Source organism: Chelonoidis abingdonii, chromosome 10 (assembly GCF_003597395.2).
Source record: "Chelonoidis abingdonii isolate Lonesome George chromosome 10, CheloAbing_2.0, whole genome shotgun sequence".
NCBI classification, from domain to species: Eukaryota; Metazoa; Chordata; order Testudines; family Testudinidae; genus Chelonoidis; species Chelonoidis abingdonii.
In genome coordinates this window covers 8,767,194-8,791,463 of record NC_133778.1, presented here as the reverse complement: position 1 = coordinate 8,791,463, position 24,270 = coordinate 8,767,194, and the positions used below count along the sequence as shown (strand labels likewise).

Sequence of the window (24,270 nt, the reverse complement as noted above, 5' to 3'; positions counted from 1 at the left end):
ATAAATCCATGAACACCACATCTCGAATACGTGTACAGATGTGTCTCCTACTCTCATAATAAGATATTCTAGCACTAAAAGTTCGAGAAAGGGAATAAATGATAGGGGTTTGGAGAGGTCCATACGAGGAAAGATTAAAGAGGCTAGGCCTCTTCAGCTGGAAAAGAGGAGACTAAGGGGGATATGATAGAGGTATATAAAATCATGAGTGATGTGGAGGAAGTGAATAAGGAAGTTATTTACTTTTCCCTACTACAAGAACTAGGGGTCACCAAATGAAATTAATAGGTAGCAGCTTTAAAACAAATAAAAGGAAGTTCTTCTTCACACAGCGCACAGTCAACCTGTGGAACTCCTTACATGAGGAGGTGTGAAGGCTGGGACTACAACATGTTTAAAGGGAACTGGATAAATTATGGAGGCTAAGTCCATAAATGGCTATTAGCCAGGAGGGGTAAAGAATGGTGTCCCTAGCCTCTGTTTATCAGAGGATGGAGATGGATGGCAGGAGAGAGATCACTTGATCATTGCCTGTTAGCTTCACTCCCTCTGGGGTACCTGGCAGTGGCCACTGTCGGTAGACAGATACTGGGCTAGATGGACCTTTGGTCTGACCCGGTACGGCCGTTGTTATGTTCTTATATGTTCTAGGGGTACTGTGACCTAGGGAGACGGTCTAAGGGGTGGGGCGAATTGTGGGATTCCATCCTGAGAGAAGTACACGGGGCTATCACTTGGAAGGGATAGGCAGGGAGAGAGAGCACGACAGACCAAAGGTACAGCTCACCCTAAATCATGACAGAGTTTCATGGTGTAACAATTAGATCAAGTCAAAGCTACTGTTTCTTTATTGGACAGAGGGATTGCTGTCGACAGATATGAGACGTTCCAAATTTACTAGAAGCTGAACATTCTTCTTCCTCTGGTGCATGGCCATCTTTTGTCTCCCTGTTCCCTCACCCCACACCTTCCTTCTAGAGAGGTTTAACTTCAGGTGTAATTATATACTTCACAAAGATACAGTCCAGAAGCAACAGCTTCAGCCTGGAGTTGCATGAACTACCTCTGGGTTCGCTTTGAGACTGGTATTGAACAATCACAAGAGCAAGCAAGCTAATAGCAGCAAAGCTCCTTGAGGAGCAATTCGACTAGTGAAGAACAGAGGGTCAATGCAGCACCAGCAAGGGGCAGAACACCTATGAAGGTAGCGCCTGCCTCTGCAAATCTAAGAGGCTCCTTATTCCTGGCTCAATTAACATTCTGAAGAAAAGAAGTTCACATCAAAGAGTTGACATCCTACCCCTCAGTTAAAGGTTTGAGAGTTAACAATATACAATACTAAAAAAAAAAAAAAAAAAAAAAACCACAAAACACATTCTGGCCTTCCTTATACATCATTAAATAGTAAAAGGGACGAGTCCATGTTTTCCTTACTCCTTTGCAGGTGATGTTTAAGCGTACAATAGATTTTTTTGCCTGGTTTTTCAGAACCTACTGATGAAAATGTTAGAAGTAAATTGTGCATAGTGAATTGCTTGAAAATTTAACCAAATTATGTTCTTCAGAATGGTTCCATTCACCCTGTATTGGGTCCAACAAAAGGAGCAGCGAGATGTCCACCACTGCTTGCCAGAGTCTTACTTTCTCAGGAAAGACGTTTACAATGCAGGCATTGTGATATACAACATACTGCACACTCTACATAGCTAATGTTGCACTTACTTTAGTTCACTAGTTGAAGTCTCTTGAACACCTTCCTTTATTACTTCTTCTGTCAGCTCCGCACCCAGTGAATGGCTCAACTGTTTTATCAGCTGTTCTCTTTCCTGCTTCTGCCTAAATGATGGAAACAAATTATACACAAATAAGGACTGACAGATCATCAAACAGGTTTTGCAACAAACACATGCCATATCAACACCACAGATAATTTTGAGACAGAATAATTAACCTCCACATTGGGCTTTTCTTTCTAAAAATAGCAGAGGTAAACGTTCTGCAGCACGACTGGTTTTGCAGGCGGTGAGACCTGTCCCCTTGCACCAACCGATCAAGGACTGTTTCTTAAAATACTTAATGGAAGATAACTCCTAAGCCACTGCCAGGGCAGCTGGTACCATGAGAGATGAGGGGTTGCCACCCTTTTCACCCCCTAGAAGCCAGAAGGGAGGAGGAAGTGGCAGGACTAGGGCCCAGTTTCACACTCAGAAGTTTTGGGGTGACAGTGGTATGTGGGGGCACACGAGAACTCCCACTGCATGTCCACCCAGTGTGTTCTACAGGCAGGAGACATATGGTACATGGGATAAGCAGAAACTGCTCTGTAATGCTTTATGAATGCGGTATGTTGGTTTCTTTAGGGGAATGCTTATCATATGAATGTATGAAACAAAATCATTAAGAGGGAACTGTAGATACATTATTCAGAAAGAGTGTCAGAACATCCCTAGGTACTTGGCAAAACCTTTGCTCTGTTATTTGTTCCAAGGGTGGAAAGATACAGTTACTCTCAGACTATCTGCTACATGGCAGACAAAGAGCTAACTCAATCCTGTGAAGTTTTACACATCTCCAGGAAGGAAGGCCATTGCCAGTGTTTAATAGACAAGATAGTGAATCTACTGCTGGAAGTCTATTTGCAATATCCTCCCTCAGCAAGATGCCCAGGGGTCTCAGGTCAAATAAAGGGACTTTGAAATAGATAAAAGACTGCTTGCGAATTCAGGGGGAGACCCTGACTGAGGCTCAGACTGAGAGGCGGAGGTTACAGGAGTGCAGACTGCGTTGCTCTATCCTGTCCCAAAGCTGGAGGGGCGCGGGTGTGTGTGTGTGTGTCTGGGACAAATGGGACCACCTAAACTTTCAAGGAAGGTTTAGGTAAGGAAATATGCAGATAGGACTTTTGTTATTTTAACCCCGTCCTCTGTTTATTTCATTCCTATGGATAAATAATACTTTAAAAAAAAAAAAAAAAAGCTATTCTCTGTCGCTGCATTTTCATAGTGGTCAAAGGCTCCCACCGCAAAGTCAACAGCAGGTGCCAAACACAGCTGGACCTGCTGAGGGAACACAGCTGGTGAGCAGGGATATTGTGACCTGTGGGACCAGTCTAAGATTGAGGTGAAGGGCAGGGTTCCCTGTTTAGCTCTGTCACTTGGAAGGAATGAACTAGTGAGGGGTCACGGGTATAGCTCACCCGGTGCCGTGGCAGCCATATTCTCCACTTTGGGTGTCATTATTAAGTATCGCTCTGATTCAATCAGTTTTAAAAAGAGACACAATAAAACAACATTTTTTTAAAAGATCTTTTTACAATTTACAGCTAAAATATATTAGAGAAGCGTTAAATAAAGAAAAGAAAAGAAAAAAAAAAACACCCCAAGGTAAATTTAGACTTTTTAACAGAAAGAAGCCATCTGACTGATGACTATCCTGGGGTTTGATTCATGCTGACGACCTCAAAGTAAGGGTGAGTTCTAGGAATGCATTAGGCTTACCTGTTAACCAAAATTAACCATTAATCCCGGCAGCCCCACGTCGGGCCGCCAGGAGGTACCCCAGCCCTGAACGTGCCATGCCAGACCCCAGCCCCAGCCACGCTGAGCCGGTCCCCAGCCCCGGTCACATTAGCCCCAAAGACCCCCCACCCCGCCCCGCTACCTCAGTTAACAGTTAACTGGCCAAACAAAGTCATTTTAATTCTTTAACCGGTTAACTTTTTTAACCAACATTTCCATCGCTAGTGAGTATGCCCATTACCAGTTCATTCAACCATCCAGTCCCTCAAGTTTTCACCTGCTGATCTATAAGAAACAAAACTACTCACTTCTCTTCTTCTGCTCTGCGTTTTTCCTCTTTGACTCGCTCTCTTTCTGCACTGATTACATCTGCTGCAACTTGCCTGAGAAGCTCCATCATTACTTCAGTCAAGAGTTCCTCTACGGTGGCATCAGAGGCACTGCATGAAGAAAGGCAGCGGTTTTGTGTTTTTCTTTTCCTTTAACACCACACTCCAGCTCAGATCCATTTTTGTTTCCTAAATCTATTTAAATTAGACATATCAAACACTGATTTGATAGCAAAGACGACTATCCACTCAATAGAAAGGATGAATGGGTTGACTGCCCATCCAGGACCACTGAGGCAACTCATTGATCAAAATTCTTAGCACTCAAACAGTTTGTCAGATACATTCCTGGCTACTGCGTATCAGGTCCAATTAATAACTTGCCAGCCCACAATTACAAAGGTGGAAAGAAGTAAGGACTAGTGGATTTTCTGTAATAAGATGACCATTTATGGTAAGAAAATGTCTCTTTCACCCTTAGGGATCTCATTATAGTGGAGCTGAAGCTCTGCTTTAATTAAGGTTGAGTCACTGTTTACAAGACAACTATTCTAAGTGCTCTAAAACCCACATGCTTGTCTTGAAATATGTTGTGCCTCATTAAAATACAAGGCAGGGCTGGTGGTCCAAATTTTGGAATCATTTGAGCAAGGGATTCCTGTGATACAGCTATGACCCTAAGAGTACCCTAATGAAACATGACATGCTACTGTCATGATATTTAGCCAACAGGTGGCATTGTAATATATCACTGGAAAACTAATAACTCACAGGTCATTAATATACTTGAATGATGTATATGCAGTTAACCCACACAGAACTTCACAGATGTGCTGGAAATGTGACTAAAATGTGTTTAAACCAGGCATGTCAGAGGGAACTGAGAGAGACGTTTTCCCCAGACAAAGGAAAGAGGCCACCATCTCAAACGAGGTATGCCTGCAGAAAGAGATCATTTGCAAAAACTCCCCAGCAAGGGAGGAACCAGCCTGGAGCCTACACCACACAGCAAGGCATCTACACAGCAGGGAAAAGGAACTTTACCTGGGGAGATCTTTCAGAAGAATACATTTCAGAGGTTTACTGGTCTATAGAAAGAGGGGACGAGAACCCTTAATTTACCTTTCACCTCAGGAGACAAAGGGACCGAGTACTTTGAGCTCTGTAAAAGGTACTGGCTAAAAAACTGATCAGTCATGTTGGAAGAAAGGAGTGGTGAGAGAAAACTTCTTTGAACAAACGGCTCTAATTTATAAAGTTATAGAGAAGTCTTAGAAGTGTATTCTTACTTCTGTTTATTTGTAACCATTTCTATCTTAATTCCTTCTACCCGATATAATTTAAACTGTCCTGCCATTAATAAACGTACTTTACTTTTACTACAAACCAACCCAGTGCTTTGACAAAAACAGTGTGTTTGCTCACTCCAGTTAAGGTAATAGGCTGCTTGGCACAGTCTCTGTAAAGGAGCAGCAAACTTGATAAGGTTTTGTGGATGCTACAATAGAGGTACTGAGCACTACAGGGAGACATCTCTGAGGAACTCGAGAATTGGGCTTCACTGATGGCTACCTGCTTAGGCCTGGTCTGGACTGGCAGGGTGCTGAAGAGTTGGCTGGCATGCAAAGAGGCTGGTGTGTCAGGGAGCTGACACATCACTCAGCGGAAGCAAAGCTCTCACTTACTGAGGCTGAGAGGGGTGATCCAGTGGCTCACAGTTCTGAGAACCCCGCAGATTGTCACAACAGTCTCTCTAAAAAGGTATGTTTACAAAATCAACTGCTTCTGCTAACTTTTTTTGCCCATACCTGGTGATCAAACTGTCATTCTGACCCTCCCGAAGCTGAGCTCACCCACTCAGAGTTGATATCAGCTAGGGCACAGTTCACTATTCCAACATGGACTGACCCGACAGACAAACCAAAAAGTGAAATGTGCCTGAGCAGCAAGCCTAGCGCTCTGTTTGCAGGCCGGCTGGTGACCCAGTAAGTGAGTGGCTAAAGCTGACATGCTCTGGCCACTGAACCTGAGCTCTGGCACAGCCACGGAGGGGACAGCCCTCCCCTGGATAATGACACTAAGTAGCATCAGAGATCATTCAAACGCTGTTTTTGAAAACCTAGTTTGATGAATAGAACTTTGATGAAGACCTGGATTTCCAAAAAGTGTAGTTCTTCTGTGATTCCTCAACAAATAAGGACTCAAAGGGACCTTTGCTCGCTGGGAAGCACTGACAGAACAGAACTGTAAAGGGGGTGAGGGAAGCTGGGCATCTTCCCTGCCAACAACATATTGGGGGGTAGGGAGGGGTAATGGGCACCACAGTTCCCCCTCAGCCAGACTGCGGCCACAGGGGTGAGAGCTAAGTTACTGATTTGCCTTGGGGTTGCAGCCTTGACCCCTCCAAATGTCTTTCCCTACTTCTCATGGTTCTCAGCAACTGTGGGGCAGTAGAAAGGAGAATGAGAAGAGAAAGAAGGGAAAGAGTGCTGAAGAATTCCCCAAGATCCACAGCATTCGCTATCAGATCAAAGCAGAACCAGCACACTGAGCTACTTCTGTGGCAACAGAAAGAGCAGACTGGAGCTGAAACACAGTAGCCTGGACTATGTAGGAAAGTTATTTGGCAACCGAGAATTTTGCTCAATGTGATGCCTCTGTTGCCCTGGATGGATGGAGTTAACCCAATAGTCCTTTCCAGACTAGTGGACTGACTGCATATGGTTTTCACTCAGCCTAATCACCTGGACCTTAGAACTATCACAGCCTACAGTCTGGAAGGACTATCAAGGTGCTTTTTTATTTTTAAATATACACACAAGACACATTTCAGGAGAGAAAAAGTGTCATTTTAAGCATGGGGAGAGAACCAGCACTGGCCCTATCAATCCTGACATTATCATCACTTTAAATAAAAATAAAATGAAAATATCCTGCCACTTGGACACCTCCCCCTCCCCAATAAAAATGACAGTTTTGTCATCTTCAGCTAGTTGCTAGTAAGGCAAAGTGACACCTAGATGGTGACAGGCCCCTAAAATGTCAATAATAGTAATAACAATTGCCTTTACCACATAGCTGCAGTCACGTAAGCTGCTCCTGTCTTGCCGATTTCTCTGCACTCTCCTTTGAGAACTTCATGCACCAGGCCTTCCAACACTTCTGCAATGTCCTACAAAGATACTGAGACTGAGTGTTTGATATTTATACAGCATTGCACATCGGCATCATTTGGGGGAAGGACTCTTTAGAACTGGTGAATGTATGTGGCTGGCAGTCAGAAAACCTATCTTTTTACTTGTAAACAGAGCAAATAATCTGGAAGTCGAAACAATATGGAATCCCATTATGCCATTTTTTCCCATCACTATCAAATACCAGAAGCATAAAACATTAACTCCACTAAAAAAGAAAAGCAACTCCTGAATTAAACCTGCAAAAAAAGAGTATAACACATAAGTAACTGATTTTTCTTAATATCTCAAAAGTAGTATTTTCATGTATGACACATTTTTCTCCAAGGGGTACAGTTTCGAAAATCTAATTTAATTAAACAGCTACTTCCCTTTCAATGCACTGGCCTTACCCGTCACTGAAGTGGAACACGGCAGCAATAGCACGATTCCATGCAGCCTTACACAACAGTTCAGGATACTCATCGAAGAATCCCACCAAACCCAATTAAAACTGCAGGAGGAAGTGAGGGCACATAGCACAGAATCACCCAAACTGGTATGTGTCCACGACTCAAAGTCAACACCCCGACTCTTGCGCAAAGGACCTCTGTTTAGGTCTCATCTAGAAGATGACACACCGCTATTCTGGGGACTGGTTCAGTACGTGACTCACTAAAAAAAGTGCCACCTGCTGAATCACGATCAGTAGTTTTTGCGCCATTGTTAGTTTTCATTAGAGGTCTCCCATCTAAACACTGACCATACACAATCTTGCTTAGCCTGAGAGATGTGACAAGGTCATAGTAAGTAGGTGACATTTTCAGCATGGCTCATCAGACATTTGGCTCCCATTAATAACTGGAACCAAGTTTCCCCAAATTCCACAATGAAACTGTTCCCAAGTTTCCCTTTGTTTCTGAAAGTTTGGGATAACAATTATCTGGAGCAGTTGACTCTCTCTGGTCTCTATGATCTTAATACAAAGATTTAGAAACAGGAAAGAAATTGTCCAACTCCAGTATTGACAACTATGTAACAAAAGAGCAACTGAAATAATATTCAACATGCATTTCTCCAGAGCTTGTGGTTTTTAGGAGCAAGGTCTCTTACCATGTCTGTGAACACAGGCTGAGGTTTTGAAGGTGGAAGCTCAGGCTCCACAATCGGCTGAAAGGGAGACTGTACTGCAGGAGGCAGTGGCGCTGGAGGACGAGGTAACAGTGAAGGCAAAAGCTCAGCTGGAGGCTGGACTTGTATCACTGTCCCTTCAGACTCCACACCTTTCTCTTCTATCCTTCCTTCTGCAGGAAAACATCCACTCATTAACAAAAGACAAAACTGCAGCAGTCTGCATAACTTTTAACAGACCAAAGTAATTCTCTTTAAAAGTTGGCCTGTTTGATAAATCGCATTGTCATAAATATGAGCTCTCATGAAGGCTCAGTGCACTGTAATTAACTGCAGACATTCTCGTTTGCCTCAGATTACACACTGTATTAATTGAGAATTTATTTATGATGCAAAGACTATTTTAAGGACTAAGAAGGAATGAGCTTGGCACTTACATGTGCACACTTCCTTCTCTTACACAAACTAAACACACAGCCTGTTTTAGGTGGTTATGGTTAAGCAATATGATATTTTTATATTTTGTCTGTCTGATACTGCAAATCGTAAACTCTATTTGCAACTTGTCTGCAAGGAGTTCATTACTTTCTTGAACCAATTCTCGGTTTATTAATCATTCACAAGCATTTTGCTGCACATGTTCAGGATTCAACGTTCGACTTTTGTTGGCTAGTTTCTGACTGGAAACGGAGGTATGGTTTCTACTCCCTGACTGGCTGAGTGAAACTTTTTAGAATCAGGTATCACTACGAACACTCATGGTGGGGAGCTCGAAATTTGATTTCCATTAATACATTTGCTGTTTTGAGGACACTCTTGCCACAAAGCTTATTTGCTCGAACACATGGGGAAAGCAGCCACTGAAGCAAGTTGTGCTTTCTATTTCATTGACCATCCATGCAAAATTCACACAGCTTTAACCCAAGTAAATTGGGAAAAACCAACAAAGCAAAATGTGACTGGACCTGAGGTCTCTGAGCAGCAGTTCAGATGTTGGCTAGGTCCACCTGCTCTTACCTGTCACATTCACACTGGCTTTCTGGATGCTGCTGGCTGGTTCCCCAGCAGTGCTCCCTCCTGTGTACTTGTTCTGCCCATTGAAGCTACATACGGGTACATGGCGAGGTACTGGAGGTAATGCTCTTCCATTTACAATTTCTCCAATGGATGCAGTTAGCTTCTGCTTAACAAACAATGACTTTCTTGGTTTGGGCAATCCTTCAGACTCCAGGAAAGCTAAGCGATTCAGCTCCACATAACTAGTGGAAAAAAACAAACAAGCAGACAATCAGTGTTGTAACAGCTGGAGCCTGTACAAATCCTGGGGGACACAGGGAATGAGGTAAAACATTCAGATTTATTAGTGTACTTTTCTTCACCCACCTGATTTTATAATAGTTAAAAAAAAAATACAATTAACTTCACTGAAGATTACTTCTGCTTTGTTTCACTAAAAAAGCTTAAAATATGACAGTGGATGATAAATAGAAAACAAGTGGTTTTAATGAAAGCCTTCCAAACTCTCAGTACTCCTGGGGGAATTCTGTGCCACTGAGCATGTGCAGAATTCATGTCCCCTGCAGATTTCTTTGCTTCCCTGCAGAAAAATAACTTTCTGATAGGGAAGCAAAGAGCAGTCACATACTACTGCCTAGCAGCATAGGTACATTGTTTCAGGCACCCGGAGCAGCCGATGGAGAGGTAAATCACTGTGGGGCTGAAGACACCCCAGCCACTGGTGGCTCCTATCCTGAGCCAGGATCAGATGCTAGTCCTGTCTGGGTTGAAGGCAGGAGAGCATGGGACTTCCTCCTCCCCTGCAAGGAGTGGCTGGGGCTGTGTCAGACCCACCCCAGAAACCTCCCCCAGCTGCAGGAAGCTCAGCATCTTCTTCTGCTTCCTGCCCCCATCGGTCTTCAGCTGTCAGGGAGAGGGTTAACTGTATGGGGAACTGCTCCCCTATCCACTCAACCCCCACGCATCCAGACCTCCCATATCCAGACACCCCTGCCAAGCCTCACCTGGTACATCCAGAATCCCACTAGCCATCCAAATCCGGACTCTACTGCACTGAAATTTAATCCCTGCAGCTGGAGCCACCCTGCACCTTGCCTCTGGACCCCACCCCTGGACCCCATTGAGCTCCCTGCACTCAAACCCCAACCCTGATGCCCCACCCTCTGCACCACCATGAGCCCCCACATCCACACTCCCATGACACTGACTCCCAACTAGCTGCACCCAGACCCCCAACCCCCACTCCACTAGCACCCAGCACCCCCCCCCCACTGAGAATCCCCCACACCCAGACCCCTCTGCTGAGCCCCAACCACCTTCACTTGGGAGCCCCTACATAGTCCCATTGCCCCTGCACCTGGAACCCCCCCCAAACGAGCCTCTGTGCATCCAGATCCGCCCACACCTAGCCGCCACATTGAGTTGCCTGCACCCAATTTGTCCCACACAGAATCTTCTCACTCCACACCTGGATCCTCCTCACTGAGCCCCTCCACACTTGGATCCTGCCTGGTTGCGCCTGCCTGCCTGCCCCACACCTGGTGTGCCTGGTGCAGAGGGGCAGGGGCCTAGGATGTCTGAGGGCCAGGCCTAGGCCTTGTGCTGTGTCAGGGTTGGGTGCAGCCTCACAGCTAAGTCCGTGTCCCGGGGGTGGAAGGGCTACAGGGTGACCTCTCACCTTTGTGCAGCCAGTGGCCTGTGCTCCCAACTGCCATGCTGGAGCCTCTGCATTTATTTATTGACAAATAAAACTTGCAGAATTTTAAAATATTGTGTACAGAAGTTTTAATATTTTGGCATATAATTTTTAATATTTTGGCGCAGAATGCCCTCAGGAGTGGGTCTCAGAATATACAAGCACTTTCTGCAGGTATTAGATATTGACTGCAACTTCACGTCTCCCATTGGACGAGTCCTAGCCTCAGAAAACGCTAAAAAAGAAAAGGTAACTTTTCCACGGGGCTGTGTACTTCCTATACTTTGCCCTAACACCGTGCTTTTCATCACACTACATGCCATGCAGCATGCCCTTCCCCTACCGCAGCCCAAAGAGGTCTTTACAATGAAAAAAGCATATACAGTACCGTGTACACTATCCAAGCCTAGCTCAGTGAAACCAGGGCTCAGATGAGGCAGGGTGGCACCAGGCTGGCCACGCAGAACCTGCTTCCCTTCCCCTGCTCCCCCCCCCCCCCTTTTTTTTTTTTTTTTTTGAGATTGCCATCTTACTCGGCTTACTTTCAAAAACAAAACCCTAGTTCTCATGGTCGTGTCGATACTACAAAAGTTGTACTTGTGTAACTAAATCAATTTTAAATTGATCTACTTAAACTGGTGCAAACCTGAAATGCAGATGTATAAAGCTTAATTCAGTCATGTACTGAAGCAAGCGAAACCTCTATTTTTGCTGTACGACCTCCAGACTAAAGGCAGAACTCTCTCCCACCTTGCCGTAGATCAGCCACTAGAGTTACTGAACAGCAGTGAAAGGCGCTCCCTCCCAAAGGCTGAGCCGGCTGCCTTCGCAGCACAAGGTGCTACAAAAGATGACCTTCAAATACATGTATTTATAAAAACAAATGTACTCTAGGATTATGCAGTTAAAGCCCCAATGTCCCTATAGGAAGGGTGGGATTTCCCAAAGTGCTCAGCATTGGCTTAACCCAGTGGTTCTCAAACAGAAGGTCAGGACCCCTCAAGGGGTCGCAAGGCTATTACCTGGGGGGGTCACGAGCGGTCAGCCTCCACCCCAAACCCCGCTTTGCCTCCAGCATTTATAATGGTGTTAAATATATTTAAAAGTGTTTTTAATTTATAAGGGAGGGGTAGCACTCAGAGGCTTGTTACGGGAAAGGGGTCACCAGTACAGAAATTTTAGAACCACTGGCTTAACTCATTTTTCATTTACGTCAATTGTAAAACAGCCCCTGACTTCAATGGCGGCAGCAGGGCCAACATTAAACACTCTGGAAAGTCCCACCTTACATCCTAGCCTGTGTTCTGAAGGTTTCTAATGACACAAATAGTGTGTTTGGGTTACCAGGAACATTAAGCACAGAATTTAATAGTGACTGGATAGTTACTTCATTTAGAGCTGCAAGTCCCCTTTAATTCATGCAGCTGAGGTTTTGAGACAATCTTCTGCGTATTTTACTAACCACCACTGGTAGTAATGTGACAAAGCAGTCTGCCTTGGTTAGCTCTAGCACCACTGGAAGGGACAGACTTCACAGCCAGAAGGGATTACACTGTGATCAGCTTGTCTGAGCTCTTGCATAACAAAGGCTACAAAACTTCCCACAAAATAATTCCTTTGGAAATAGAACAGATCTTTAAAAAAAATTTTTAAAAATCCAGTCTTGATTTAACTCATCTCTTTCCTGTTGCCAAGCTGCAGCTCTCTTCTTGGATCAAAGATGTGTTTGTACAGCAGCGAGCACAACAGGACCCTGAACGAGGTTTATGGGCACTAACAAAAATACAAACTCTCCTTGCTCTTACCCATCGGACACACTCAAGCCATAATAACTTATAAAATCAGTGGCTTCTTCGCAGTCTCTGAACAGTAGCATGCGAACCAAGTTATCCAGAGGAAAGACAGTGGATCTCTGAGTGTTCACAGTGTAGGCAATATTGAGAGACTTGAGAGCATCTCTGCGTATCTGGGGGAAAAAAAAGCCAAATAGCTGTTAAACTTCTGGAAGTCCTCATAAACTATGTATTAGACAGAGCTGCTCTTCACCCCTAGACAATTAAGAGGGCACTGTCAATAGGACAATCAGTTTTGAAACATTATCCATTACCACCATCTCCAAGCATTCAAGTGGAAAGAAGTGTTTATATTCCATTTTCTTTCACTTTTTCCATTGTTTGCTTTTTAGCTTTTACTCATTGTGGACAGTGAACCACGCCTGGCCCCTTACGAGTGTTTTCTTTTGTTTCTCATGCACTAGCACAACTGCCTCAGGGTTTCCAACACTGGAGCACAGACATTTCCCAAAACAAGTCAAGGACCGTCTCTTTGTTCTCTGCTTGTATTGCATCTAGCACAATGGGGCCTGGTCCATGACCTGGACTTCTAGGCACTATGACAGTACAAAGAATAAGAATAAATGAGACTCCAAAATAATAATAAAAAAAACAAACCCTGAAAATGTTCCATATTTTGTGGGATGTAAGAATATCAAGTTTTAAAATGGTTATGCACTCACTCTGAAAGCAAATCCTGTCTTTTAATGCTTTTTCTATTTTGCATCATGGTGGAAAGGCATTTTGGTTGTTTCCTTTCTAAATCTGAGGTTTTTCTTAAAGAATAGAGCAGGCAGAACTATTAGGGTTTAATAGATAAGCGTTGGGCTTTGTGCTCTTTGAATCAACCCCGGCCCACACTGTATTATTAGATACTGGTACAGAAGACAAACTCCTTTTTCTTACCTGGTTGAAGTAACAGTGTAAGAGACAGGCATTCAGATAGGAAGCTGCTCGCACCAACTTGAAAAACCTTACAAAATTATTGCTGTTTAATGCAGCAAAGGCTTGAACTGCAAATCTGACCTCGGCTGAGTTTCGGACAGCAGGTTGAAACTGTTGCACTTCTCTGTTGAGACAAGAAAGATGGGAGTTTTTTCATCTAACCTTTAATGATCTTAGCTGAACAGCGATCTCTGTGAATATATATTTTTAAAATGGCCACTTTTAAAACACTCACACAATTAAAGATGCCTTGATAGCATAACTCTAATGCATGTAAATTAAATTAGTAGCAGTATCCTTTCATCATTTATGCTCTTATGTAATAGTTCAATTAGCATTAACATAATGGTATTGTTGTTATGGCTGGGAAGTGAATTCATTTTAAAACATATGTATTTGGTCACTCTCTGAAAAAGGTCGCCCATGACTAAAGTTTCATGCTTTTCTCAGCCCGAAAAGTGAGTTTTGAGTTACTTGCACATGGCAGGGAAAAAAAAAAAAAAAAGGTAGTACTGAAGCACTTAAAGGAATTTAACATTTTTCTAACGCATTTAAAATAGGGCTGTTTATTTCAGTAATTAGATATTCAAACAGACATTTATTCAAATGTTTATATTCAAAGGTTAGAGATTTTCTGGGTGAGGAAGAAGATTTTAATAAATTCCATTCACCCAGTTTGGGACTGATAAAAAACCAAGGTTTTCTTTTGCTAAAATAAGTTAATGCTTTACAACAAACTGCAGGAAAAATGGTTGAAGTTTGAAATTTGTCCCATAAATAGTCCTTAATGAAAGAAAGTGAAAGTCTGAGAAAATGAATATGTTTTAGGCAACTGAAAAATAAGTTCTGAGCACCTTCACTGAGAATCTGCAGAGTACAGAAGCCCTGCCCCTTTTATGACATCACTGCAAATTTCCCCAGTCCACCCTGCACTGCTGTTGTCAGGACACACAAGGCTTGCATTAGACACACACAGGAAAATCTACCTCCACACCTTATCCACAACCAGTGCCTTAACACTAGCAAAAAATGCAGATTACACACCTTGCAGAGAGAGCAGTTGTTAGGGTTCCTCTGTAATTTTTGTTCCATTCTGTGATATTCAGCAAATTCTAAGCTTACATGTAAAAAATATATAGTTTTCATTGGCAATGATACAGCCATCACAATATAAATCAATGTGATGCTGACCTGCTAACCCAGACATACAGAAAACTACCTCCAGTGCAACCGTTCCCAGCAAAGGTGTGAATGTTACCAGTGTTCCCTCTAATTTTTTTCTATCCATGTATGGAATGAATTTTATGTGCAGCACTGAGGTAATGTGCGGATGTGCACTACCAGTGGAAACCAAAAGTCAAGATATAATATATTTCTTTTAATAGTTACCATAGGATAATTACTCCAGACAGGACAAGTTAAGCATTTTAGAACTCACCTCTCAAAGAATTAAATTTAAGCATAAGAGAGAAATAAAATTATGAAATGCACAGACCAGTCAAAAAACTAAAATAACACACTTTGAAAGAATAAAATTACAGAGAATATATGTGCATTGCAGGAGTTACTTCTTGGTACTAACAATGCAAGTATGTGTTGGGAAGTGAGTGTGAAAGAGGCAGAGTGAGCGTGTGTACGTGTGTGTTCATTCAGACTGCAGCAGCCACCAGCAACTCCCTCTAACTCCTGAGCTCTGTCCCGCCATCCCCGTTCTGCAGAGATATGGTACACAGGCGGGGGGGTTGGGGAGGAGAGACCCTGACATCAGCGCCCCCCACCATTATCCCCTGCACAACAAGCAGCTGGCCAGAGGCTCCAAGGCAGAGGGCAAGAGCAGCGCGGCAGCAGGGGGAAGGGGCACCTGAACAGAAGTTGCCAGATGTGCACGGCACTTGACCAACTCTTGTGCGAGTGCACAGCTTAGACGGAACCCTGAAAGTGACCCTCATTCACTACATTTGCCTCACTGAGAGGCAAAAACAAAAACCTAATGGGAATGATTCAAATGCTAAAAATATTACAGCATAAACAGTTTCTTTCTTCTTCGCTCTCTCAAAAGTAAGTTACAGGAAATGAAATGCAAAAACTGAATATAGATAATGTTTTCACCTCTCAGCCAGATGTAACATCTCCATGATGATAATTTGTATTTTTAAAAATGTAACAGCAAAGCCTTCATCTAAGATTTTCTAAATATGAATTCTATATTATAAAAATGTTCCGGAGGCAAAAGATGAGGCAACTGTGACAAGCTGACAATTCACCTGAGAATATCCCCCTTGTTGAGATTCAGCAGCACATTGTAGCCTCTGAACTCTGCCTCACTCTCGCAGTAAATACCCTTATTAGCCAGGTCCTGGTACATCTCCTTCAGGCTCTGCAAACATTTAGTCATGTTCTCATTGTTGATCTTGGCATCAAAGGAGGACATGGGCTCCTCACACAAGTGGTGGGCACAATGAATATGAAAACGAGTGCACTTCTCAATCAAGGATACTGTTAGAGGGTCACAAAGATGTTGCTGGGTTATATCCTGGCCAAAAAGAAAAGCAAAATATTTGTAAATTTAGCAATAGTTACAAACGTAGCCAAATAGATACATCATTTTGAATTCCAGCTGGAATTCGTATTTTAAACTTTTCACACAAGCATTCTAGAGAAAACTCATTAATTTTGAAAAGATGAGTCTCTTTTCTACTTTTTGTTTAATTTTTAAACTGCCACAGGTGTATTTTGGATTCTAGCTGTCAAGTGGGCCCAAGTGCCAAGGCTTACCTTTCTTATTCCACGTGTCCTATTCCATACGAAGTCATACCACTCTCGGTAATTCCCTTCCCCTTGGTCCATGATTTGGGTAACTAAATAGTCCATCGTCATGCACAACACCTCTGAAGGTCTCAGTTCATGGGGTAAAGGCTCCTCCTGGTCTGCCGAAGACCTGCTGTATTCCTTTATTGCAGCTGCATGGTTTACCTGAGAGAGCAGGAAGAAAGCAATCAAAGAAACACAGAGCGTATATTAAAATCCTGAGTATTAAGTTGACTGTGTTATCATAACCATTGCCAAATATTTGCTTTCAGAACAGAGTACGCTACTGAAAAAGAGTTTGACATTGTCCACGCTAGTGGCCAAACCATTATCAACCCTTGCTGTAGAGAACAGTATCTTTTACATAAGAATGGACATATTGGGTCAGAACAATGGTCCATCTAACCCAGTATCCTGTCTCAGATAGTGACCAGTGCCAGGTGCCCTAGAAGAAATTATCAGAACAGGGCAATTTAGAGCGATTCATCCCATCATCCAGTCCCAGCTTCTGGCAGTCAGAGGTTTAGGGACACACAGAGCACGGTGCTGTGTCCCTGACCATCTTGGCTTATTGCCATTGATATATCTAAGCTTCATGAATGTATCTAATCCTTTTTTGAACCCAGCTGTACTTTTGTCCTTCACAACACCCTCTGGCAATGAGTTCCACAGGTTGACTGTACATTGTGGGAAGTAGTCCTTCCCCTTTTGTTTGTTTTAAACCTGCTGCCTATTAATTTCATTGGGTGACCCCTAGTTCTTTGAAGGGATAACTAAACACTTCCCCAAACACTTCCCCATTCACTTCCTCATATCATTCATGATTTTAAGAGACCTCTTTGATATCCCTCCCCCGCCCCATCATCTCTTTTCTAAGCTGAACAGTTTAAGTATTTTTAAACTCTCTCCCCATGGAAATTGTTCCATACTCCTAATCATTTTTGTTGTCCTCCTCTGCACATCTTCCAATTCCAATATACACCTCTACCTCGATACAACGCTGTCCTTGGGAGCCAAAAAATCTTATCGCGTTATAGGTGAAACTGTGTTATATTGAACTTGCTTTGATCCACCGAAGCGCACAGCCCTCCCCCTCCCCGAGCACTGCTTTACTGTGTTATATCCGAATTCGTGTTATATCGGATGGTGTTATATCGAGGCAGTGGTGCATCTTTTTTGAGATCAAGGTAACTAGAATTGCAGACAGTATTCCAGGTGTGGGTGTTGCATGGACTTATATAGCGGCATTCGTATATTTTCTGTTGCATTATCTATCCCTTTCCTAATGGTTCCTAACATTTGGTTGGCTTTTCTGATTGCTACTAAACATTGAGTGGATGTTTTCAGAGAACTAGCCACAATGACTCCAAGATCCTTCTTGAGTGGTAACAGCTAATTTAGACCCCATCGTTTTGTATGCATAGTTGGGATTATGTTTCCCAACGTGCATTACATTGCATTTATCAATATTGAATTTCATCTAGCAGTTTGGGGCCCAGTCTCCCGATTTAGTGAGATCCCTCTGTAACTCCGTACAGTCTGCTTTGGCCTTAACTATCTTGGGTAATTTTGTATTATCTGCTAATTTTGCCACCTCAGCATGCATCCCCTTTTCTAGATCATTTCTGAATATGTTGAACAGCACAGATCCCAATATACATTCTTGAGGGACACCATTATTTACCTCTCTCCACTGTGAAATCTGACCATTTGTTCCTACCCTTTGTTTCCTATTTTTCAGCCTGTTACGGATCCATGACAGGACTTTCCCTCTTATCCCAAGACTGCTTACAAGCCCTAGTGAGCGACCCTGTCAAAGGTTTTCTGAAAGTCTAAGGACACTATACCCACTGGCTTATTGACCCCATCAAAGAATTTTAATAGATTGAGGAGGTATGATTTCCCTTTACAAAAGCCATGTTGTCTCTTCCCCCACAAATCATGTCCATCTGTGTGTCTGATAATTCTGTTCTTTATTATAGTTTCAACCAATTTGCTGGTACTGAAGTTGGGCTTGTTGGCCTCTAACTGCCGGGATCACCTCTAGAGCCTTTTTAAAACATTGGTTACTTTCCAGTCATCTGGCATAGAGACGGATTTACGTGATAGGTTACATACCACAGTTAGTTCTGAAATTTCATACTTGGGTGAATACCCTCTGGTCCTGGGGACTTCTTATTGTTTATCAATTAGTTCCAAAATCTCTTTTATTAACACCTCAATCTGGGGCAGTTCCTCAGATCTGTCCCTAAAAAGCATGGCTTGGGTGTGGGGATCTCCCCAAGGTTCTCTGCAGCGAAGACAGATGCAAAGATTTCATTTAGTTTCTTTGCAAGGTGCTCCATTAGCACCTTGATCATCCAGTAACTCACATGACTGTTTGACAGGCTTCCTGCTTCTAATGTACTTAAAAATATTGTTCTGATAGTTTGTGTCCCCTTAGCTGGGTCTTCAAATTCTTTTTTGGCCTGCTTTATTATTATTTTACACTTGTCTTTCCAGAGTTCATGCTTCTATTTTCTTCACTAGAATTTGACTTCCAGTTTTTAAAGGGTACCTTTTTGCCTCTGCCTCTGTTACTCTCCTGTTTAGCCAGGGTTTCATTTTTTTTTTTGATCCTCTTAAATTTTTTTTTATTATTATTTAGGTATACATTTAGTTTGAGCCTCTATTATGGTGTTTTTAAATAGTCTCCCTGCAGTTTTCAGGCATTTCACCCTTGTCAATGTTCCTTTTCGTTGCTCTTTAACTCATTTGTGTGTAGCTCCTCTTTTGGAAGTAAAATGCTACTATAGTAGATGTATTTCACATTTCCCCCCCTAAAAAGACATTAAATTTAATTACATTATGCTCACTGTTATTGAGCTGTTCAGCTATATTAACCCCCTGGACCAGATCCTGTGCTCCACTTAGGACAAAAGCAAGAATTGCCTCTCCCTTTGTGGGTTCCAGGACAAGCTGCTCCAAGAAACTGTCAGTTATGATGTCAAAAAATGTTAGCTCTATGTCCCTTCCTGAAGTGACATGTACCTAGGCAATATGAGAATAGTTGAAATCTCCCATATTATTGCATTTTCTGTGTTTGCAGCTTCTCTAATCTCCCCTAAGCATTTCAGTCACTGGTCAGGTGATCACAATCATCTGGGTCAGGAGGTTGGTAGTATATTCCTATTGCTATACTCCTATTATTGAAACATGGAATTTCTATCCATAGAGATTCTATGCACAGTTTGATTCATTTATGATATTTACTATACCTGAATCTATGCTTTCACATGCTTTCTTTCAAGGACAATAAGGCCATTACGGAGAAACTAAATGAATTCTTTGCATTGGTCTTCACAGCTGAGGATGTGAGGGAGATTCCTTTTTAGGTGATAGATCTGAGGAAATGTCCCAGATTGAGGTGTCATTAGAGGTAGTTTTGGAACAAATTGATAAATTAAACAGCAATTAAACACCAGGACCAGATGGTATTCACCCAAGAGTTCTGAAGGAACTCAAATGTGAAATTGCAGAACTACTAACTATAGTCTGTAACCTATCATTTAAATCAGCTTCTGTACCAAATGACTGGAGAACAGCTAATGTGACACCAATTTTTAAAAAGGGCTCCAGAGATGAACCCTGCAATTACAATCCTCAGAGGCCTGTAAACCTGACTTCAGTACCGGGCAAACTGTTTGAAACTATAATAAAGAACAATATTGTCAGACATACAGATGAACATAATTTGTTGTGGAAGAGTCAACATAGTTTTAGTAAAGGGAAATCATGCCTCACCAATCTACTAGAATTCTTTGAGGGAGTCAACAAGAATGTGGACCAAGGGGATCTAGTAGTTATAGTGTACTTAGATTTTCAGAAAGCCTATGTCAAAGTCCCTCACCAAAGACTCTTAAGCAAAGTAAACTGCCACAGGATATGAGGGAAGGTGGTCTCACGGATTGGTAACTGGTTAAAAGATAGGAAACAAAGGGTAGGTATAAATGGCCAGTTTTCAGAATACAGAGAGGTAAATGGTGGTGCCCCCAGGGGTCTGTTCTGGGACCAGTCCTAGTCAACATATTCATAAATGATCTGGAAAAAGAGGTAAACAGTGAAGTGGCAAAAGTTGCAGATCATACAAAATTACTAAAGATAGTTAAGACCCAGGCAGACTTCAAAAAGCTATAAAAGGATCTCAAAACTGGGTTACTGGGCAACAAAATGGCAGATGAAATTTAATGTTGATAAATGCAAAGTAATGCACACTGGAAAACATAATCCCAATTATACATACAAAATTATGTGATCTAAATTAGCTGTTACCACTCAAGACTGAGATATTTAAATTAACTTGATCTTGTAGCAGATGACAGAACAAGGAGTAATAGTTTCAAGTTGCCGTGGAGGAGGTCTAAGTTGGATATTAGGAAACACTATTTCACTAGGAGGGTGGTGAAGCACTGGAATGGGTTATCTAGGGAGGTGGTGGAATCTCCTTCCTTAGAGGTTTTTAAGGCCTGGCTGGACAAAGTCCTGGCTGGGATGATTTAGTTGGGGATTGGTCCTGCTTTGAGCAGGGGGTTGGACTAGATGACCTCCTGAGGTCCCTTTCAACCCTGAGAGTCTATGATTGTGGATAGTTCTCTGAAAACATCCACTCAATGTGCAGTGGCAGTCAAAAAAGTGAACAGAACGCTGGAAATAATTAAGAAAGGGATAGATAATATGACTGGAAATACCATGTTGCCTCTATATTAATCCATGGTACTCCCACATATTTAATACTGTGTGAAGATATCTCAAAAAAGATACATTGGAATTGGAAAAGGTTCAGAAAAGAGCAACAAAAATGACTAGGGGTATGGAATGACTTCCGTATAGGGAGAGATAAATAAGACTGGGACTTTTCCGCTTGGAAAAGAGATGGCTAAGGGAAGATATGATTCAGGCCTATAAAATCATGACTGGTGTAGAGAAAATAGATAAGGAAGTGTTGTTTACTACTTCTCATAATACAAGAACTAGGGGTCACCAAATGAAATTAATAGGCAGTAGGTTTAAAACAAATAAAAGGAAATATTTCTTCATACAAGGCATAGTCAACCAGTGGAACTCCTTGCCAGAGGATGTTGTGAAGGCCAAGACCATAACAGAGTTCAAAAAAGAACTAGATAAATTCACGGAGGATAGGTCCATCAATGGCTATTAGCCACGACGGGCAGGAATGGTGTCCCCCTAGCCTCTGTTTGCCAGAAGCTGGGAATGAGCGACAGGGGATGAATCATTTGATGACTCCCTGTTCTGTTCAATCCCTCTGGGGCACCAGGCAATGGCCACTGTCGGTAGACAGGATACTGGGCTAGATGGACCTTTGCTCTGATCCAGTCGGGCCATTCTTATGGTCTTATATAGTGCAACTCCTGTACTAGCCTGACCTACCATGTCAGTCCTATACACAGGTCTGTCTCATCTTACGCTGGGGTTACGTTCTGCAGTTAGCGCGTAAAGCGAAAATCGCGTATAGTCAAAATTACATTGAGTGTAGTGGCAGGCGGTATTGCCCGGACTACAGAAACATTATTTAAATGGTTGTTTTTCTTTTTTTTTTCTTGTTTTTGCCGACTGCGTAAAGCTGAAATTGTGCATGTTAAATGTGCCTAAGATGCGACAGACCTGTATTTTGTATGCTGGTATTAACATGTCCCATTGATTAGCCTCATTCCACCAAGTTTCTGTAATGCCATTTAAATCAATATCTTCATTTAATGCTCGGCACTCCAGTTCGCCCATCTTGGTATTTAAACTTCTAGTGTTTATATATTATACCAGTTGTCCCCCATCTGCCATTTCTGCAGGTAGGGCCATAACTACTGACTTGATGGAATTTAATTTATTCATATAAAGGCTTTTGTATGGTTCCTACCATTATAGTATTTGAGGACTTTGCAAATGATAATGGATAATTCTCACAGCACCCCTGTGAGACTGGGCAGTGCTATTATACCTCTGTTTTAATGGTGGGGAACAGAGGCACAAAGGAACTAAGTGACTGGTCCAAGGCCATACAAGGAGTCTGTGGCAGAACCAGGAACAGAACTGTGATCTCGAGTCCCAGTCTACTGTGTGAACCACAAACCATCTTTCCTCCCAAAATATCCAGAGTGGCTTCAGTCACAGCTATGGCACTTCTCTGTGTTGCCTGAAGAGGCTGCAGTGCTAACAAGGTGAGCAATAACTGTTTTGAGAAGGGAGAAATTCATCCAAAAATCAGCAGGGTGTCTTGTCAAGTACATCAGGAAAAAGTAGCATTCATCCCAGAATGAAACAGTGTATAAAAGCCCCTAGTCTCCTGAGATACACACGTGTGTCTTGGTCAGATTCAGTGGGATGAATGATCTCTTACTTACACCACAGACAAGCCAAGCTGCTGTATTTGGATCACAGGAATAAAAATGGATCAAGATAGATTATAACCAAATGCACAAATACAAAATAGGAGATAACTGGCTTGGCAGCAGCACTGCTGAGAAGAATCTGGGAGTTGTGGTGGATCACAACCTCAACATGAGTCAGCAGTATGATGCTACTGCAAAAAAAGCAAATGCAATTTAACGATGCATTACCAGAGGCATAGCATGCAAATCACGGGATGTGCAGCGCTGGTTAGGCCTCAGCTGGAGAACTGTGTCTAATTTTGGTCAGCAACATACAGAAAGGATGTAGAGAAGCTGGAAAGGATCCAGAAGTGAGTGACAAAGAAGATCAAAGGTATAGAATGCAGGCCACATGAGCAAAGTCTGAAGGAACATGTGAGAAGATGGGAGTTGCCTTACCAAGTGGGGGGAATGAAGCCAATTCAATCAGTGTAGATGTGGTCTAACCCCAACAGTTGACAAGAAGGTGTGAGTATCAACAGAGGGAAAATTGTAGTGACTCAGCCCCTCCCAGTCTTTATTCAGGCTTAATTTGATGGTGTCCAGTTTGCAAATTAATTCCAGTTCTGCAGTTTCTCGTTAAAGTCTGTTTTTGAAGTTTTTTTTTGTTGAAGAATTGCAACTTTTAGGTCTGTGATGGAGTGTCAAGAGAGACTGAAGTGCTCTCCTACTGGTTTTTGAATGATACAATTAGCACTGACCCTCCGCTTGGTAAGGCAACTCCCATCTTTTCATGCGTTGTATATTTATACCTGCCTACCGATGAAGTGGGTTCTGGCCCACGAAAGTTTATGCCCAAATAAATGTGTTAGTCTCTAAGGTGCCACAAGGACTCCTCGTTGTTTTTGCTGATATAGACTAACACAGCTACCCCTCTGAAACCTGAAGGAACACGGTATGTTTAGTTTGGAAAAGAGGGGATTAACAAAGGACAATAGAGCAGTCTTCAAATACTTGGAAGGCTGCCATAAAAGAGATGGCAAAAACTTGTTCTCTCCTCCCAGAGGGCAAGACAAGAGGCAATAGGTTCAAACTATAGCATAGCAGATTGAGATTAAACCTCAGGGAAAAGTTTAGGAGTACTTGTGGCAACTTAGAGACTAAAATTTATTTGAGTATAAATTTCTAACTAAGAACAAAGGACAGTGGAAAAGGCACCTAGAGAGGTTGTGGAAGCTCCTTCCCTTCCCTGGAGTTTGCAAAAGGAGGCTGGATGGCCATCTGTCTTGGATGGTTTAGACCCAACAAATCCTGCATCTTGGCAGGAGATCAGACTAGATGACTCTTGCGGTCCCGTCTAACCCTTTTGTGACACTATGCCCCATATTCTTCATGAAGATATATTTATGATATGAATATGGCATAACTAAGATATGTTTTATGCAACATTGGTCATGTG

At 42.5% G+C, this 24,270-nt stretch overlaps 1 protein-coding gene across 3 annotated transcripts in view; it reads right to left on the bottom strand.

Moving 5' to 3' along the window:
- Nucleotides 1-24,270, bottom strand: part of MCM3AP (minichromosome maintenance complex component 3 associated protein) — an 81,979-nt gene that overhangs the window by 38,707 nt on the left and 19,002 nt on the right. For all 3 annotated transcript variants that reach the window (XM_075069903.1, XM_032804119.2, XM_032804120.2), the window contains exons 8-16: nt 16,417-16,614; nt 15,906-16,174; nt 13,603-13,765; nt 12,670-12,830; nt 9,169-9,410; nt 8,134-8,324; nt 6,919-7,019; nt 3,827-3,958; nt 1,723-1,836 (exon numbers count right to left, since the gene is read on the bottom strand). In XM_075069903.1, the coding sequence (XP_074926004.1) occupies nt 1,723-1,836; nt 3,827-3,958; nt 6,919-7,019; nt 8,134-8,324; nt 9,169-9,410; nt 12,670-12,830; nt 13,603-13,765; nt 15,906-16,174; nt 16,417-16,614 (1,571 nt within the window). The remainder of the gene's footprint in view (nt 1-1,722; nt 1,837-3,826; nt 3,959-6,918; nt 7,020-8,133; nt 8,325-9,168; nt 9,411-12,669; nt 12,831-13,602; nt 13,766-15,905; nt 16,175-16,416; nt 16,615-24,270) is intronic.